The sequence below is a fragment of the Nelusetta ayraudi genome, unplaced genomic scaffold, assembly GCF_046127955.1.
Source record: "Nelusetta ayraudi isolate G7.1 ecotype Tasmania unplaced genomic scaffold, CSIRO-AGI_Nayr_v1 ptg000011l, whole genome shotgun sequence".
Classification (NCBI taxonomy): domain Eukaryota; kingdom Metazoa; phylum Chordata; class Actinopteri; order Tetraodontiformes; family Monacanthidae; genus Nelusetta; species Nelusetta ayraudi.
Genome location: NW_027466061.1, coordinates 27267501 through 27286706, shown reverse-complemented (window position 1 = coordinate 27286706; position 19206 = coordinate 27267501). Strand labels below are relative to the sequence as shown.

General features: G+C 47.8%; 2 protein-coding genes across 2 annotated transcripts in view; both read left to right on the top strand.

Moving 5' to 3' along the window:
• The first annotated feature begins 9452 nt into the window (after window positions 1–9452).
• Window positions 9453–11373, top strand: LOC142884253 (putative neuropeptide Y receptor type 6). Its single transcript, XM_076019765.1, has 2 exons — window positions 9453–9859; window positions 10248–11373. The coding sequence occupies exons 1-2, from the start codon at window positions 9453–9455 to the stop codon at window positions 10993–10995; spliced, it is 1155 nt and encodes a 384-aa protein (XP_075875880.1). The 3' UTR covers window positions 10996–11373.
• Window positions 11374–15549: 4176 nt separating this feature from the next.
• rem2 (RAS (RAD and GEM)-like GTP binding 2) overlaps window positions 15550–19206 on the top strand; it is a 23522-nt gene continuing 19865 nt past the window's right edge. Inside the window, exons 1-2 of the mRNA XM_076022313.1 lie at window positions 15550–16083; window positions 18959–19206. The exon at window positions 18959–19206 is cut by the window's right edge and continues 89 nt beyond it. Of these exons, the coding sequence (XP_075878428.1) occupies window positions 16072–16083; window positions 18959–19206 (260 nt within the window). The 5' untranslated portion in view covers window positions 15550–16071. The remainder of the gene's footprint in view (window positions 16084–18958) is intronic.

Below are 19206 nucleotides of genomic sequence, written 5' to 3'. Positions count from 1 at the left end.
TTCTGGAAATATTTACTTTTAAGTATTACTTTTCACAGGGATGAAATACAACGACAACGCCTTACTGTGTGTGTGTGTGTGTGTGTGTGTGTGAGGTGTGTGTGTGTGGTGTGTGTGTGTGTGTGTGTGTGTGTGTGTGTGCGCGCGCGCGCTTTCCCATGCGAGCCATTCCCACCAGCCAGTTTGAAGACGATGTTTGAACAGACCATAATTGGCACCCATAAACTCTACCAACTTCACAGGTAGTTCCTGTCACAGCGGAACCTCGCTGGTCATATCTGTGTGAGTGTGTAAATGTGGACGACAACCTTCTGTTTGTCCGCAAACACCGGTGTGTTTTTCTCTCAATTTATGACCATTATTCACTTATTTATCGTCACCGACGACCAAAGCGTGAGAACTGGGCGAAGCCTATCCTCCAGAACATCAGGGCTGGCGTGGATCTGTGAGCTGCTCCTGACTCTCCCTTGTCACGGCGGCAACAACAACAACAACCGCTGGTTCCAGGAACTCGTGTGAACTGTTCCTGGCGCCGCAGGCCCAGTGGGATGGCGTGCTTGGCCGCTTTTGACCCCTCGAGCGTGGCTGCAAATTAGAACAGCACTTTTACGACTTCCGTGTGACTTTGGTGTGATGAGGAAATCCTATATTGGCAGTGGGGGAACTAATTTATGTGGTTGCGTCCCTCTCATCCCCACCTCTCTTTAATCAGCACGAGGAGGAGGGAAGTAGCACCGGGCAGGGAAGCAATCAAGTCGAGCTAATGAAGAGCATATTGGTGTCGGCATAGGCGACGTGTGTGTGTGTGTGTGTGTGTGTGTGTGCGTGTGTGTGTGTGTGTGTGTGGAGCGGTGCGGAACTCGAACCCGCACGCTGCTAATGAGACCGAGACAGCGGCTTGTTGGTTGGTGGAGGCCTTCCTGAGCGTCTGGCGGTGCTCTGCTTTGTCTCTCACACCCTCTGGCGGCGGCGCGATGGTGTTGCGCCAGAATAACGTTGGTCTTTTTTTCCTATGTTTTTAAGAAAACACACACACACACACACACACACACACACACACACACACACACACACACACACATACCTAAATAATGAAAAAAAAAAAAAATTAAATTCTAAATGAAAGTTCTTGTATAGAATGTAGGTGAGCAACGGGCTGTGGGTGTGTCAGTCAGAGTGATATCAACTGTGTGAGACATGAAGGGTGGATGAATTGTTCAGTGCAGTGATGGCAGGGGGTTCAGTGTGATGGGAGGCTCTAATGTTTTTCAGAATTGATCTCGCTGATGTGTTCCAGTGGTACCACAATGTCTCCAGGCAGTTTGGCCAGTCATCATCTCGTTCAGATGCCGCCTGTCAACTGACTTTTACTGTTGATTTTTGGGGTGCAAACGTGGGAAAAAGATGAGGTGCGATATGTTTGTCATTGTGAAATAATGTAAAACAAAACAAAAGAAATAGTTTAAATCTTGCTGGATAGTCAAAGTAAGAGAATAAGGCTTTGCTTTTTAGAGAGAAAACGTTGAGCTCTGTGTCAGTGTTTAATACCATCTACATTGAAAGTATGACATACACACGTCTAAGTGATAACTTATAATTGAAGAATATGGGTATGATAGCAGAAGATGTGACACATACACTCTCACCTCTATGGAGGTCAGATCATTAGTGAATAGTTTTGTTCCAAGACGCTTCAGATGCGTTGATCCAGCTCTGTTTGCAGAGAGAGCGTCAGCAGAGAAGCTAACGAGGCTTTGCAGGCAGCCTTTGGCAGAACAGCATGTTTAGTGTTCCTCACTGGGCTCCGACAGTGCAATTAGATACTGAGAGGCCTTGGAGAGCCACCGCTAACCGTTCCTCCTGTCACTCCCGCGCAGTTCGGCGACAGGATGAATAAAAATGCAAATTGGAGGCAGTGGAAGCCTCTCAGCAAATCAGTCATGCACCCAACATGGTGTGGAGGATGACACTCGTGGGGTTTGACTGGCCCGGCTCAGTCCGGTGCACTGTTCTTGGCGAACTATTCATTTAGATGTTTAAAAAAATACACGTGAGTGAGGTATTTTTGCAACATTCACCATATTTGTTTGCATGTAGACGTTTTTAATTGTCATTCATATTATTTGTTGCTGATTTCTTAACTGGCTTCTTTGCCCTGCTGGGTCTGGGGTAACGATTATGGTTGACCACAGGAGTGCCAGGATGCGTTTTAGCCGAGTGGATGAAAAAAACAAAAAAACAACCAAAACAACAACAAGTACTTTTTTTCTTGCAGAGGGTGTCGCTGTTGCAGCGCATCTCGATAGTGGATTCGGCTGAGATTTTCAATGAAACGGAAGTAGGGTAGAGGAAAACGCGGCGGCCCAAATTGTTCTGACACTTGTTTACACAGCAGAATGTGTGTGTGTGTGTGTGTGTGTGTGTGTGTGTGTGTGTGTGTGTGTGTGTGTGTGTGTGTGTGTGTGTGTGATAGTTCCATTTAGGACACACACACACACACACACGCACGCAACTGGTGGACTGGCAGCAAATCAACAAAGGACTGAGGCTACGGAGGCAAAGATCCTCATGTTATTTCCTCTGATAACATGTTGAAAGTCAGAACTGGTTTGGGCCCAGGACAGCAGCAGTACAAAGGATTTATTTCGGGTTAGGGTTAAGGTTAAGTCTAACCAAAGGAGATATACCATATGACACGCTGCCGGTTGACAACAACAAAGGTATTTTCTTACTTATTTAAAGTGAATAAGGTAAAACAATCAAAACGGGAATGTTTTCTGGAGATGTGTATCATGTATATCTATGTGTCTGGTCTGTGATTATAAACATCAGGACAAATAAAACAAAGCAGAAAGAGTGTGAGAAGACATAGTAAACTGCAGTACCTCTGTTATGTCGCTAGAGGGGGCTAACGGATAAAGATGACTGACGACACTGAAATGCAAGGACAGCAGGCATGAAGAGTAAGACGTGAGTGTGTGTGTGTGTGTGTGTGTGTGTGTGTGTGTGTGTGTGTGTGTGTGTGTGTGTGTGTGTGTGTGTGCTTGATGACATCATTCCTGTAGCAGAAACCCAAGTTGATCCAGAGAGTGGATGGTTTATATCACTCTGACCGGCCACACGCCAGCAGCTGCGAGTCCTGGTGGGATTCATAATGTTGAAAACCTAGCAACATCGCTTACAATGTGTGTGTGTGTGTGTGTGTGTGTGTGTGTGTGTGTGTGTGTGTGTGTGTGTGTGTGTTGTGAGCTGAGGGGTCAGCAGTGAACTGTGGAAGTGGTTGTGCAAACAGCAGAGAGCCGGTAATGAGTTTGCCGCTGTGCTTCAGTGCGCAAAGCCACTGCGCAGCACAGAAACAGGTGGCAAAACCTGACACCCAAAGGTGTGTGCTCGCTTGTGTGTGGGTTTGTGTTGGATTTAGCCATAAGTATTGTAAATAAAAGGTAAAGAAAACCAATTGGAACCAAGAAAAACCTGGTGCCAAGTGCCACTTTGCTATTTCCAGTGAGAAAGCGACAAAGTTGAAATCCCGCATGACAGCAGCACCAAACAACTGTGGATTCACTGGACATCAGTGAAACCATGAAGCCCAACTGCTCCTCGTCTGTCTGCCTCTCTCTGTCACCTCTGTGAGATACATTGGCATGACGCAACAGAACGAGGCATGCTGGGATTCCTCAGACTCCATCCTGAGCACTGCACAACTCAAACATCTCCCCTCGCTGCTGCTACCGCCATGGTCCCCCCCCCCCCCCCCCCGCCCTCCCCTGCCCACCCATGTCCATAAAACGGGCCCCTCAACACTCTGCGCTCATCCTCACAATGCAAGGGGACTCGTTATAATGCTGCAGTGACAGGAATCATTTATCCTCCCACATTTCCGCTTCACCTCGTCCTCTGCCTCCTTTCTGAAGTGGTCTCTTCCTCTGGCAATGTTTACCTACTGGTTTCCCCGAGTTACAACAGCCACTCTCAGAAATGTAAAGCGTAGCGGGTTCATCCCCTAGCGTCTGTGCACTTTGTGTGGGCGATTCTCCTTGCACCTGTTTGTGTGTGAGCGTCTGTCGGGTCAGAGAAGTGTTGAAGGCTTTGCGTAGGAGGGGAAAACTTCAGAATAAGAAGACCAGCGGTCAACTAAAGTGACTCTACCATTGAGGAGAGACTAACGTAAAGTTGTAAAAATAAATTAGCACATAGACATTAAAAAAAATTACACATTTGAATCTTTTTGGCACAATACATTGGTGAACTTCTCTAACAATGGCAAGGTGGCTCCTAGGAGAAAGAGGCGGAGCAACAGCCAGGGTTTAGCTGCAATAACAGCCACTAACTGTCCGTGGAGTCGTGGATGCTGCAGTTGTGGCCAGTTTGATCTGAACTGGTCTACATTACCTCATCAGAAGAAGAGCCAAGAACTGCACTGAAGGCGTCCTAGGAGTCCTGACTGGCAACAGACGCAGGTGAGTTAAGCTCTGCACGGCATTACAGCTCGCCTTTGGGCAATGATGCCATTGCCACTCCGTGCATTTATTTTAATTGTGCTTTTTTTTTCCTATCCTAATATTTTTATTTATTTATTTTATTTGCTTGTTTGTTTGTCTTTTACAATTTTCCTTACACTCGACTAAAATTTGACAATTAGAGAGGTTGACACCATCACCACTGGTATAGAACTGCATAACTATGGTTGCCTGCCCAGCACACCCTCATTGAAACTATCGGTGTATGGTAAAAAAAATAAATAAATAAATATATAAATAAATAAATAAATAGATCAATAACAACTACACTGCGTTGCTTTCACAGCACCAGACAGCAGGTTCTACCAATCACCTTTGTGTTTCACTGAAGGCTAGTCCACAACTCTTCAGTGCCTCTTCATTAAATGAGATTGGAAAATAAAAGGCCATAAACATCAGCTAAAGAGCTTCTCAGTTCTCCCACATGTTAAAGTCAAACACTAAACTCAGCTGTTTTCATCACTTTGGGGGGGGTTCAGGCTCCTCAGAGGATAAACTGATCTACCACATCAATCTACAAGATGAATCATGTTTTCTGCAGACATTCCAGATTGCAGACATCGTTTTTTACTGTCAAAAGTCCTCCTTCAGTTGATGTCTAAGCCTTTCACTGGGACTCTGTGTCCGTAACCTTCCTCTTGGTGTAGATAAAGAGAAAACTAGTGGCTCTAAAAACTCACAAGTACAACAGTTTAGAGAAGCACCATGGAAACTTTGTATTGACATTGGCGACATTCATTTTTAAAAGAAGAAGAAAAAAAAGAAGAAAAAAGTTATTTTGCTCAAATCTTCAGGACAAAAAGATCAAAGAGGAGGCAGAGTGTTTGGATTAGAGGAGGAGGAGGAGGATATACAGGGAGGAACGCAGGTGAGCCCCCCCTCTTCCTGCCCTTCACCTGAGACCGAGCGGAGGGTTTTTCCCCAGAGCAGAGTTCTCCTCACAGTAACTCTGGGCTCATGCGCTTCATTACACCTCTTCATGTCTCCCTGTGGTTCTGTGCACGTTTCAGTGGCCTCCTTTTGGTTTTCAAGTGCCGCTTTTCTTTTCCGCCGTTGGCCTCCGACCTTCCCGCACCTGAGCTTCACTGTATTCCGACTCTGTTGTTGTCTGGAACAACAATCAGGAACGTTCGCTTCCTCCTCTTCTGCTTTATGGCTTTTAAACAAACCATTTCCAAAATGAAGAGTCTTTGCAATACAATGCAACAGGATGTGATACAATACAACAGGAGAGACGGATGGGGGGGGGGGGGGGGGAAAGCAGGTGCGAGACAGGCAGCCAACAGGCAAGTGCTGTCAAAGGGATTTCTGATGAGCACGTTGCTGCATAAATGATGTAAAAGTTCAAAATGAGCGGGGAAATGTGAAGAAAATGTGAAGCCGTGGCAGAAAATCAACACAGCGAGGCAGAGAATCAATATGTGCCTCCAGTGTCTGATAATTCGCCGGCTTCGACGAGACAGTTTGCCTGAAAGCAAAGGAAACAGTATGATGAGATAAGCTGTGATGCAGGAAATCTGCTAAACTGCATGACAGTCCTCAGCAGGAGATTCCTGATGAGTGCGTATAGCAGAACGGTAACATATAAATGTGGGGGAAAGGACCACGTTGCTGCAGGATTTCAACACACTCGACATGTTTGAGCTGAGAATCAATGAACAGCCGACGTGATGAATCCAGTTCTGCTACAGTCTGGGTTGTGTTCGATCGCTGCGTTCTCCAGTGGCACCTTTACAGCTGCTAAAGCCACTCTGGAGCAGCTTTGAACATCGGCCTCGACATCTGGAAGGAGCGTCCAACAGAAGCAGCGCAGCAGGTTCACCTGGTGGACAACCTGGTAACTTTGTGATTCTTCTGAATGTTGGAAGCTCTTGAATAACAAGACTTTAAGTCGCGACGACGACTGAAAACAAGCCACCCACATCCAGCCTCTGCTTGATTTTTGCACTTCACACCTACGTGAATCCAAGCAGCTGACGTCCAAAAGTACGTTTTTGGGGGTGAAAAATATCCCGGAGCCGACTCCAACTTCTACCCCAGTAACTCTGAGCTGACGTTCCCGCAGTGAAAGGCGGCGTGCCGATGTTCACTCCCTGTTTTTGGCTGTCTCGGCTCATCCGTCGCGTTATGTCTTCCCCTTCCAGCTCTTCCCCGTTACTTCTGCTCTGCAGCCCGCGTTCAGACGTCACCCCTCAAATTAACCCGGAGTGACAGGAAACAAAAAGCGGTCGGGAGCTCATTGGCCGCTACCTCCTCGTGGCGAAGAGTGGAAATGTGTGCGGATGCTGATGTGCCGAATTAAATCGCTCTTTCTGTCTGTCACTGCTGACACTTTGTTTTTGTTCATTTTCAATTGACATTAATGCACGTGTTTTCAACATATCCGTTATATATTTTTCCTCCCAATAGGTGGGTCAGCGCAACACTCCGTCCATCAGCTCCTGCTCCAGCCCCTCTGTCTCAAATTTTAGAACCCTTTGTAAAAGTTTGCCTACCCCTGGTCTAAAGTGACCTTTGAGTTGAAGTGTCCACATTTTACCCCCCTCCCCCGCCCCCCACCGCCAAAAAACAAAAAACAAAAAATGTCATTCTGGACAGAAATGTCGGGCCACAAAGTTGACAGATGGACAGAGGAATGAGCAAATGTTTGTTCATTTATCTGTCCATCTGTCGCTCACACGCGGCCTGACGGACGCAGCTGATTTGTCAGAGAGGAAGTGGGAGGCGTGATGCATCCCAGCGCAGCACTGTGGCATTTTCACATTGTTTAAAAAGTCACAGTGGAAACGGAGACAGGTATTGAAGAGGCGTCACACAGCTAGTCATTAAAAATCAACTCAAGAAAAAAAAAAAATGCTTTGGAACATTACTGAAGATGCATTCCTGCTAATGAATGCTGATCAGATGGTCAGTGAACAACATAGGATCCCGATTACAGCAGGATGTTGACATGTTGTCAGGACACAGGCATCCAAACCCTGATTGGAAAAATAATTATGAGAAAAGCAACAAACTGCAAAAAAAATATATAAATGAAAAGCATTATCAACATTGTTTGAAAAGCGAATTCTTCGCCATGTAATCTAGAATCTGGACGGTAGCGCTTCAAACACCCGCATTCATTTTGTACTTTTTCTGGAGCGCCCCCTAGGTGAACAAGTTCCAATCAGTCAATGGTTCACTGAAGACTATTGTGTTCACATTATGTGACTGTGTCTTAACACAATGGTGGTGGCCGACTTAACCATTTCCTGGTAAATCCAAGCTGGATTTAGATTATCTGCAAAAATCAAAGAGATTTGCAGAAAAACAACGCACGGGTGTAATCCAGCTTGTGATACTGTCCCACTGATAATGACGTCTCTTTTCGGCCATCTAAGACACGGCAGCACAACAAAAGAAAAAAAAATAACACTCCCAAACCACTTATTGAGGTTTTCTCAACCAGACCTAACATCTGTTAACATGATGTCCTACAAACCACGATGCAAACCTGGCAGAAAGCAGAGAGCTGTGATATAATCGGAAACATCTCTGAACTCCCATAGACATCTTCACTAAGACAGGGAGACCCTCGAAAAACATCCATAGCAGATGAGTGGCACTGAAGCACGGCTCCATTTCCACTTGAGTCCAACCATCACTATCTGAGATTTAGGCACAGTGTTAGAAGCTTTAGTCTCACTTTCTTAGCAGTAATACAGGTTGCACGCGTCCGCTTCTGGTTTTAATGATGTACCAGATGTGGAGGATGGCGCTTTGCACGTTAATGGACATTTTGATTGTCTCATTTCACTATGAGGGCAAGAGCAGAGTGTCTTTCGAAACCATTCTGGCTCAATTACGACTCTCTAGTTAATCATCTGCTGCCTGAACTAGTGGTCAACATTGTGGCAAACATTGTGAGGCCAACGCGCAGTTGTACACAAACACTCCCAGCGTGTCTCTTCACGCCTCCAATCTTCTCCGAGTTCAGTGCTGATTCACTCAGTTCATCAGATGAACTCACAAAGTTGATGCCCCTGAAAGACAAAGGGATGCCCCCCCCTTCCCTCACAGGTTTGAAGGAAGCTAAAGTTGTTCATGTGAGAAACTTAATATTGAGGTGGCAGTTGAGACAAATATCTTGTGTACTTGAGTGGAGAATCTTCCTTTCTTCACTCTAGTCGACTGTCAGCTCTTCCTCAAATACTCTCACTGCTATGCAAACGTAACCCTTGTCTCTGTTTGTTAAAATTTTCATATTCTTTATTTTTTAACAAAGGGACAGAGTACTTTGATCAAAATGTCCATGGGGAAGTAAACCCAAGTTAGCTGAAGGCTAATTTCCATTGGTAGTGCCTTCACCAGATATTAATAGACTCAATAAATTACACTACAGACATAGATAAGAAGACATCATGGAGACACATGGACAGATACAGTACAAAATTAAACAAATAAAAATACAGTACAATTATCATAGGACAAGCCACATTGGCTGGAGTCCAGTTTTAAAGTTCAGTCATTCGGTCACGATCTGATACAAGTAAAATAAGAAAAGAAAAAAAACAATCTACTATCTACGACTACTTGTTGACTACTCGTGACACAGTCAGACTCACTGACGTCATCTGTTGTTTGTTGCTCGGGTCTCCCGAGAGGCTGTTTGAGACTGTTGAGGTGTGATTCAAGGGGACAAGCCATCTGGGCTCAGTATCACAAATGTTTCACAAACGCTGTTGTGAACTTGAAGACCACACCAGACATGGAGGTGTGAAGACTCTTATCACTGCCTGCTTCTACTGGTTTGGTCCACTGTGACGTCTCAGTCGTCAGTCTTTTGTAATGGACATTTCCACCCTTGTGTATCTCCCATTGGTTTTTTTTGATCTCTCAGTAGTTCCCTCAGTAGCTGTCCCTCATCACCTTCAGGAGATTCTTTCCTGCGTCATGCCCGCCATCGTCAACCTGCTCTTCAACACGGTCTCCACCAACACCACCATCGCCTTCACCACGGTGCTGCCCCTGGTCAGCCTGGTGTCTCTGGTGGTCGGACTGGGCGGCCACCTCCTGCTGTGGCTGGTCCTGGTGAGGAACCGCCGCAGCCGCTCCAAGCCCAGCTCCGTCCTGCTCCTCAACCTCAGCCTGGCCGACCTGGGCAACCTGCTCACCCTGCCCTGCGTCCTGCTGGGCGCCAGCTTCCAGAACTGGCAACTTGGTGGCGCCACCTGCGTCTTCCTGGGCTTCATGACCTCGGTGACGGTCGGGGTGGAGATTTTCAGCTTGGCGGCATTGTCAGTGTTGAGGTATCACATTGTTACGCCGCGGACGAGGCCCCCGGCCAACCTGACTCAAGTGTGAGTGTCGCCGCTGAGCTAAACGTGCTCTTGTGGCATCCTTTGAATTGCACTTCCTGTCTAAATTGCTCTATGCAGAGTTACTGAAAGTCAATGTGACTTTACCAACAATAATCTAGTTAGTGAATAATGTTCTCAAGAAATGTGCCATTTTTCTCTTGCTAAAACATGTTGTTGTGAAAATCTGCCCTTTATGACGTCACAAAGGCCTGTCTTTCCCTGAATCAGGTTTAGGATGAAGATATAACTCAATGCTTTAATAGGCTGTAAACAGAGGGCTAAATAAACCTTTTTCTGGGGATCAATAGAGATCAGAATGTTTCTTTCTGCCCCATTGACGGCCTCCACAGCCAATCAGAGCAGTCCGTCGTCTCCTTCGTCTCCGCAGGCTGTGCACCGTAGTGGCCATTTGGCTGGTGTCGATAACCATGGCGCTGCCCAAGGTCACCTACGTCGACTTTGACGAGGGCTGCACATGGTTGGTGGGCCGCGACGAGTGGCTCTTCTTCCTGGTCCCGGCCTTCCTGGTCTACTACGTGGCTCCGCTCCTCTGCATCGCCGTCAACTGCGGCCTCATCATCTCCCAGCTGCGGGGCTGCCGGGTCACGCTGGCCGCCGACAGGCGCAACAAGAAGGCCACGGCCCTGCTGATCGGCTCCACCTTGGTCTTCGCCGTCAGCTGGCTGCCGTATTACGCCCTGGAGTTCGTCAACGTCATGGCCCCTGACGTCAGCTCGGTGGCTTTCCCCCACGGCTATTTTGAACGGCGGACTTGGTCGACCTCCTCGCCGGCGCTGCCCGGCAGCGAGAGCCGCGTCTCCCTGCTGTGGGAGGTGGCCTCTTTGACGGCCATTCTGCTGGTGTGTCTGGCGCCGTGTTGGAACCCGCCGCTGTACTTCCTGCTGTCGCGCCCCGCTGTGCGTCAGCTCCGCGCTCTGCTGCCTCCCTTCCTCCGCAAAAGTCTGGGGAAAAAGTCGGTGCAGCGCTGGCAGATCGCGCCAGCCCCGCCAAGCCCCGCCCAGCCCGGCCCCACCCCACCCAGAACGCCCGGCGCACTCGGACACACACCAAACCGTGGCTCACAGTCTCACTCAGTAAAGGCAGCGCATGCAAAAATATTTACACCTAACTTTTGATTGCCTTAGAGGTCCAGTGTGTAACATTTGGCTTGATTTACGGTCTTTATTGATAAAGGCTTAACATAATGCCCATAAATCCAATAATAAAAGTGTACATTCACAGTTCAATAAAAGTAATTTGGTTTTCCTACCCATAGAACAGTTTGCATAGACATGCGAAACATGCAGTCATGCGGGCTTCCTTAAATACCGGCTTGCCTTAAAAATTGTACACACCGTACCTTTAGCAAGCATAATTGTAAGCAAGTTGCATAAATGAAATATTATCATTTTAGTTTATTTTTAAAAGATGGAGTTGATTGCCAAAGGAGTTTCCTTTTAAAATCAGCAGTTCGGCGCATATTCAATGGAAAACTTCATTGATACTCAGTGTTTTCCCTCTTTTTCTTTTCTCCTCCATATTTAAAAGAATTGTCCACTCATAACTGAACTTTTGCCTGTTGGCTATCTACAGCAGTACTTTGGTGACAATTACTAATTTGTATAAACCATCCAAATACTTCCAAAAGGTGAAATTCTCCGCCTCTGTGAAACTCCTGAAGGTTTTGGAAAACATCACCCGAGACCAATTTTACCGTACTGATTATTTGATGCCAGGTGCATTTCTTGCTGTATCTTTCATTTCTTCAAATAAATGTCTAATATGAATATTTGCTCTTTGCATAATTTGCCATTTTCCCTCAATATCAAAGTAAAAATGTATGTTATTATCTAATATAAGGTATTTTCAGCAGTGGAGGGATCCAGGCAACGTGAGCCTATCATGACTGTGTCTCCTTGACAGATTGCATTATGGGCTATAAAAACAGAGGGTTTATAATCCTCATCAGAATTCCAAAAGGGCCGAGCAACTCACAGTTGCAGCAGGAGGTTCGCTTCAACTTCCCAGCACCTAAACCAGAGCGGCTCCCCCTTCTGAGCGTGAAACTGTTTGCGAATTCAGGCCAGTGAACTTGAAGAGACACCGTCGCAGCTCCCCCGTGGCACCTGAGCAAATGGCAACAGCCTCTCTTTTTTCCTGGGACTGAAGGAAGTCTGCTGATGACTGACGAACCTGGTTCCCTGTGGAGCTTTCAAAGCGCAGTCAAAGCAGCAGCTGCTCAGGGTGACGCGCAGCATCCGCACGGGGAATAAAAGCGCGTTGCCTGCTTGAAGAAGCCCTCATTGGTGCTGCTCAGTCAATCTGCTTGGATGTGACAAGCAAAAGCACCTTGTCACCCTGTTACTTCTCTGACCTTCAGAGAGACACCAGAGATGCATCTATACCTAAGTTTCACTCCCTATAGCGATTTTTAAACGCTGCTCGCTTGTTAACGCCGGTCGAATAGAGTTCTTGTCTAATAATAAACGACTGTGAGACTCAAGGTGATCGTTTCAGCGTCTACGTTTTCTCTTCTAGGACAGTCTTTTGATACAAGTCAACAGTATGAGACAAAATAATTCTAAGCCCTATGAAAATGTCTCGCGCAAAACAAAACAAAACCACGGTTAATACAAAAAGTGAATCCTCTGGTTTTTACGGGACACGGGAGGCACAAAAAAACCTTCGATTCGCCTTGCAACCGTGACTCCGCCCACGCTCAGGTGCTAGTCGGGCTTATGGAAATACCTTTCAACCGAGCTGTCTCGTACCGTGAAGGGCTGGCACTAGCCGCACAGGGCTAGTGGGTAAACGTTATTAGAGCCTTCCTACCCTGACGCTGGTGACCTTGATGCGTGCAGACTTCTCTCGTTTTGAGCTTCAACACGTGAAATGTGCTTGTTATGCAGGGAGTAGACGCCACACGAGACGGCCGTGCAGGGAAAATTGCTTCTTAACGAGATACGTCTCCATCCAAAGTGGTCCGGGATTACAACAAGTCTTATAGCGGAGCTTATATCAGTGTGTGCAGGGTGGCCGGGGGCTTCATTTGTCAGGAGCACTGAAGGACGAGGATGAGCCGATGCACACGCAGAGACGAACAACCCAACTGGCTCATTTAAAAGCTCCCCTATGGTGCAGGATTCTCGCGGTGTTTGTTTTCTACACAAATGTGAAAAGTCCATCCTTCACAGCTGTGGCTTCTCTCTTTGCAGAAAGTCTGCGGTTAAATGCTCAGTAATGGCAACATCTCCCTTGTGATGTCACAAGGGGCACTTATACCAATATACTAGTTGTTGTCCCAACAAAGGACCAGTTTTAGCGGGTGGCCGTAAACAGAGAGCTAAATTAGCATTTTTATGAAGATGCAGAATTTTTTGGGGGGGGATGATTAATCAGCGTGTGATCGCTCCATTTGAGTCTAAGCAGTAGGTGAGTCCTAAATTCTTGCAGCATCCTGAGCTTTATGACCAACCAAGGGATTGATATGAATAAAAAACCCCATTTAAAAAGAAGGTTATATTTGATTGGATTCCAGGAAAACCGACCCACTTCCTGCCATGTCACTTTTCAAGATCTACGGACGCCGAGCACGTGATGGGTTCATAAAATCAGATGACCTTGCCGCTGCCCTTCTACAGGCAGCTGTAAATCCTGCCCCGGTTGCACCCGTGACCCTCTGACATCTCCCACGAGGCACCGCCATTTCCATCAGCGGGAGTGCCGTTTTAAGTCGATAGCATCTCGGTGGCTAATGAGAGCACTTATCTCAGTCATCTGTCTGCGCCATGATCCTCGCACGGCGTGTGAACCACCGGGGCGCTATGATGTCCTGATGAGACTTAATTAAGTCTGCAGATTAGCGGCGGCTTAAAAGTTGACTCATGCGCGGCGGGTCCGCAGAGAGGATCCATCCTATTTCCATTCAGCGTGTTTACTGAGGCTGCGACGGGTCTGACAGCCCCGTGGCATTGTGTGTGTGTGTGTGTTTTTTTTTTCTGTTTCAAAAACAGACGAGCTAGTGAAGAACGGCAGACAGCGGGGAGGAGTCCCTGAGAGAGACGGAGAGGACATTTAGAAAAAATGCAGAGGAGAGTTATTGTGAGAGACTTCCAACCACAAGCTGCTGCATTCCGCAGCAGTATTGATTCTTTGGGTGAGACAGCAAGAATGAAGACCTCACACTGGCCAGCTGCCTTAAAGCATGTAAGGCCATTCATTTTCATTGAGCGCTTTGTAAATCCCACAGAGGATCTGCTCAAGTAGGAGAAACGCAGACAAGAAGTGGACTGAAATATTTCACTAAGAGGCCTCCAGACGACTGACTCTCTGCTCCTCTTTAAGCATCCTAAGTTTTCCACACTGCACTAATTCGCACACTCAATCTGGTGCAAAAATCATTGAGCAAATACCCTCAACAAACAAATATTTCCTCCTTTCAGTCTGATGCACACTCCTGCTCAGGGGTGACCGAATGTATCTCTCTTCTGTAGTAGTTTTTTGCTTGCTAAGCGCTCATAAATATGTATGAATAACTGGCAGACAGACCATCAGTCACAAATGTGGTTATTAAATGAAACTGCTGATTAATTATTGATTCATCGTTTTACAGAGGGACCCATTAAGCATAAAGTATTTCATAATGAATTACTGGTGCCTTTGACGGGTAATGCTAAAAAAATTTGATGAGCAACTTTACACTGGTGACCCTCTGACAACAGTAAAAAGATTAAAAAAAACAAAACTGTTTGCATCCCTAAATCACATTAATAACAACAGCTCCAAAAGTTCTACATCAAAACATCAGGCAGAAACTGGTCGCTAATGACACTGTCCAGGACAGCCACCAAGCAATGAGGATGTTTTCTGTAGCAACATAGTTCATTTTCTTTCAATGAGACAGACAGTAACATAGATCTGTTTCTGTGGCCACAGTGGAACCTTTTTTTATATATATATTTTTTTAAAAATAAAACCAAACAAACAAACAAACAAACAAACAACTGTTGTGTGATGTCTTGCCAAAGTCCCTTCTGAAAACAAATGGCAGTAGCCAAGATGATGATGATGATGATGATGATGATGATGATGATGATGATGATGATGATGATGATTTCATAGTCAGGTCCAATTCATTTCCTCATAATGCGTGCGAAATACAATTTTACACGCTCTATATGATGATGGACTTTCATTTATTTATTTGCTCTTTTTGCTTGCTCTGCTTTTCAGTAAATGTATGCTAAAACATATTGTGATGTCACAAAGGGCACTGATGCCTCACCCATGTCAACCTTAGCAAGATGTTGCTCATCAAAAATGAATATGACCGACTTGACGCCACGCCACAGACAGACAAACGGCACCCTCGTGACCCGCCGTCTCCCTGGCTCCCTCTGGCGGCGGCTCCCCCTCACAGCCACGACACCTTGGTAAATACCAGGCGTGTCGGGCGGCGAAGGGGAGGTGCGCCGGGAGAAGCCCGCGCGGCTGTTTGACAATGGCACCCATCTGATATTTACACGGAGGCGGAGGATCGATGCGCGCTCCCTCCTCCTGCAGCCCAGGCGGACCCACGGGAGGATCGCACGCGTTCACAGTCAAGGACGCGCCTGTGACACACATGACGCTGGAGAGGGAGTGAGCGAGTGTGTGTGTGCGCGCGCGCGCGCGAGAGAGAGAGAGAGAGAGGGATGCAGGTATTAAGTGGAGGTGGGGGCGCAGTGGCTGCTGGTCGTTGGGACGCCGCGGGAACAGGCGGGGATGTGTTGTCGCGTTTTTCTTTCTCCCCCCTTTGAGAACTCGGCTCCTCTCCTCCTCCACCGCCCGCCAGGTGCGGCTTCCATCCATCCATTCATCGGTCAATCCACCTCTCCGTTCCAGCGTTCCGCGCGCCGCTTCACTCCGCACTGCACCTCCCAAAGTGACCAAGAGGTGGAATTTTACGCGCCGGGATTTTTCTTCTTCTCTCCCCCTTTTTTTTTTTTTTTTTTTTTTGGCAGCCAGAAACGCGCACGGCCATCATGTTGAACGCAACGTGGCCGCCGTCATGAAGTGCACGGTGCCGGTTCTGCGCCCCGCACGGATGACCTGAAACCACGCGGAACTTTTTGTTTGTTTGTTTGTTTGTTTGTTTTTGGTTTTGTTGTTTGTGCTACTGCTGCGACCAGAAGGATTCGACACGGGAAGAGGAAACACTCCTCGGTGGAAGCATGGCCGACCAGGTAAGGCGGCGCACACCTTCACGAGAGCCTGAGGGGAATTCACTCCAGACCTCGGGGGTCTGGTGTTCGTTTTTTTACAGTTTCTTAGTTGGATTCTGTAGTTCTGTAGTCACTGTTGGCATGCGTTGAAGACCTTTGTGCTGTGTTTCTGCTACCGGGGTTAAAGGCGACCCTTCCTCCCGTGCACCCCGCATCTCTCTGCCTCCCTGGGGCGCTCCCGTCGCTCCCAGAACACTTCAGAGATAGTCTCAATTAAATTAGAGCGAAGCCGCTCCGGAAGCACAGCGTTGGGGGGGATTTAAAAGTGGCCCAGACGGTTTAAGGAGGCTGCTGCCGATAAGGAAGCAGCCTGAGTTACAGCGGAGGAGAGGAAACAAACAGTCTGTGATATTAATTTTGCATTGTGCGCCGTTGCTTGGCCCAGTTTTGCTCTGCAGCCGGGGGGGGGGTGAGACAGAGGGAGGATTAACCCCTGACAGACACACAGTGGCTCAGTCCGGTTGACGTAGTTCCCTGTCCGGCCCCCAGGAGCGCCGCACACGCGACCTCACCCGTGCATAATTTATGAGCTCACTCAATTAACCTAATTGAGCTACCTGGGTGAGCCGAGCCCTGCCTGAATGATGCATGAGAGTGCACGTGTGTGTGTGTGTGAGTGACTGCTGGCGAGAGTCATGGAGCCACGCCTCGAAGGCTTGATGAGACAAACACAACACAACACAACACAACACTGCAGTCATGTGCTACAAACGCAGTCCCACATGTCCCTCGCGCAATGGAAGAACCTTCAGCGAATGACGGGACATTACAGATCACACTGCATTACACCACACACGATACACAACAGCCCAATGTAGTGCATCATGCAGCACAGCCCACCACTAAAGTCCTATGCACAAGCAATGTTACAAGACAAATGAATAAAAACCAAAACACACATTTCTGAAGTGAAGAGCTGCGGGTGTGAGTGAGTTTCACATTGGCTTTCTGTATCTGTGTCAGCGCTTCTACAGTCTCAGGAGGAATTAGCTGCATCTTCAGGTTTTTGGGTGGAGTCCTGCTGGTGGGGAGGCTGTTTCTACCGGGGTGGGGGGGGGGGGGGGGGGGGGGTGAGGCTGCCGCTGCATGAATGGCTGTGAAAATATTGATGAGGGTCTTGAGCGCTCGACCCGCGGCGCTTCACTAACACGCACGCACACACACACACACACGCACACGCGCGCCGCTCTCCTCATACACCAGATGCACGCTTTCTGCTGACCCATTTCTCTGTGAACTCGCGCTGAAGTTACTACGTTCACACCGAGCGGCAGGAAAGCTCCTGGCCTGCTGCAGCCTCCGCTGCCTTGTGCTCCTCCTCACTCCATCCTCACATCTCTCTCTCTCTCCATCCATCTCTCTTTGTCTGAGCAGCTTGTCTTTCAGCGTCTTTGCTCATCCTGTCAGGCGGTCCCACCTGTCATCTGTCTCCAACATCTAGGCCCCGCCCCCTCCTCCGCTTCTGCCCCATTTGGTTTACCCCCTCTGACGTGCTCGTGCACGTCTTCATCAGCATGTTTCACTCTCACGCTGCGTCCTATCTGTCTGTCTCACGTCCACCTCCACTCTTCACGACTCCAGCGTCCCTCTCTCTCTCCCTCCACACACACACACACACACACACACACAGTGGAAACACCCCTCCCCCTACAACTCAGCGATAACACTGATCAAAATAGACGTTGGTGTTACAGGTAGACGTACAGGGCTCCAGACCTTGTGGGCTATTTCAGGCTTTGTCCACATGTTTGTTTGGTCACAGACGGATTTTTTCGTTCTACAATACAAAACAAAAAAAACAGCCATTTTGGAAAACGTTATACGGTTCCAGAAAAGCGTTGTTTTCAGTGAGGCTTCATCAGAGAAACGGCAGAGAGGATAAAAACGTGCTAGTTTCCAACTTTCAAGAATGTCTCTGGATAAACGTCCACCTGTCTCTCACTGGACAAGGACAAGAGTTGTCAAATGCTGTTATTGTGCATTTTATTAGCTGCAGTGCGATGTTCCTCTGGTGCTCCTCTTAATGTGCTCCTCTTAATGAATGACTTAGTGCACCTAAGCACTAAGTCACCTGTGTGACCAGCCTACTTAGCACCGCAGAGCTTCGCTCAGTTTCCCCACTGCGGTCAACAGGGACACAATGCGTTGGTTCTTTTGGCTCGACGCCCACACACAGACACACACACACACACACACACACACACACACACACACACACACACACACTGCTCATACCCACCTCGTGATGTTAATATTTAACCTGGTCATAGAATTTGATGTCTTTTGGATCAATAAACTCTTTCTTTGAACGTTCACATTGTGTTGCTGGCTCTTTGAGCCTAGTCATGACAAACACGCTGAGGTTGGTCTGGATTGTCAGCTTATTGCCTCACTGGGCTTGTGGTCTGGGATGGTGTAGTTCAGGTGCAGCCACATGCTAGTTTTGCCAGTGCTTTGCAGGCAGGCTCATTTTGTGCGCTTGTTTTGTTTTGTCGCTTGTGTTTCCACAATGTGAGCCGCGTTTCTAGTTTCAGAAATGTTTGATGAACTCTTCGACGGGGATTTCTCCTGCTGCAGCGCCACTTTAGGGGTCGTGTCCACGTTTGTTTGTGGTGTAATTTGGTGAGATAACATGGCAACATGACGAGCTGTTGCCTCAGTGTCTGGCCACTGCGGGTGTGTCAATGGTTGCTCCGCTGAAGTTATTTTCTGCGTGGTTATTACAGGTAATGCGGTGCACTTGCGGGTCTGTTCTCCCCGTCTAGCCGCCTCATTGAGTTTTAATTTTTGAACAGGGGACTGAATTTTTTTTTCTCTCCCCACCATTTCTTTCCAGTATCGTATGTTTCTCACCACGGCAGCGCCCCTCCGCCGTGGGAGCACGCCCCTGCCAATCAAACACCAGCTGCGGAGGGAGGAGGCCGTGTCCGAGGACTGCGATTGGATCCCGGGCTTGGACGAGCCTGCCACGTTGCCTATCACTGACACAGCGGTGCCTCACGACGAGTCCTTCAGCCAGTCGGCGGCCGCACAGCCGTCCTACCACAGCCACGACGGCTCGCTGAGGATAGTGCTGCTGGGGCA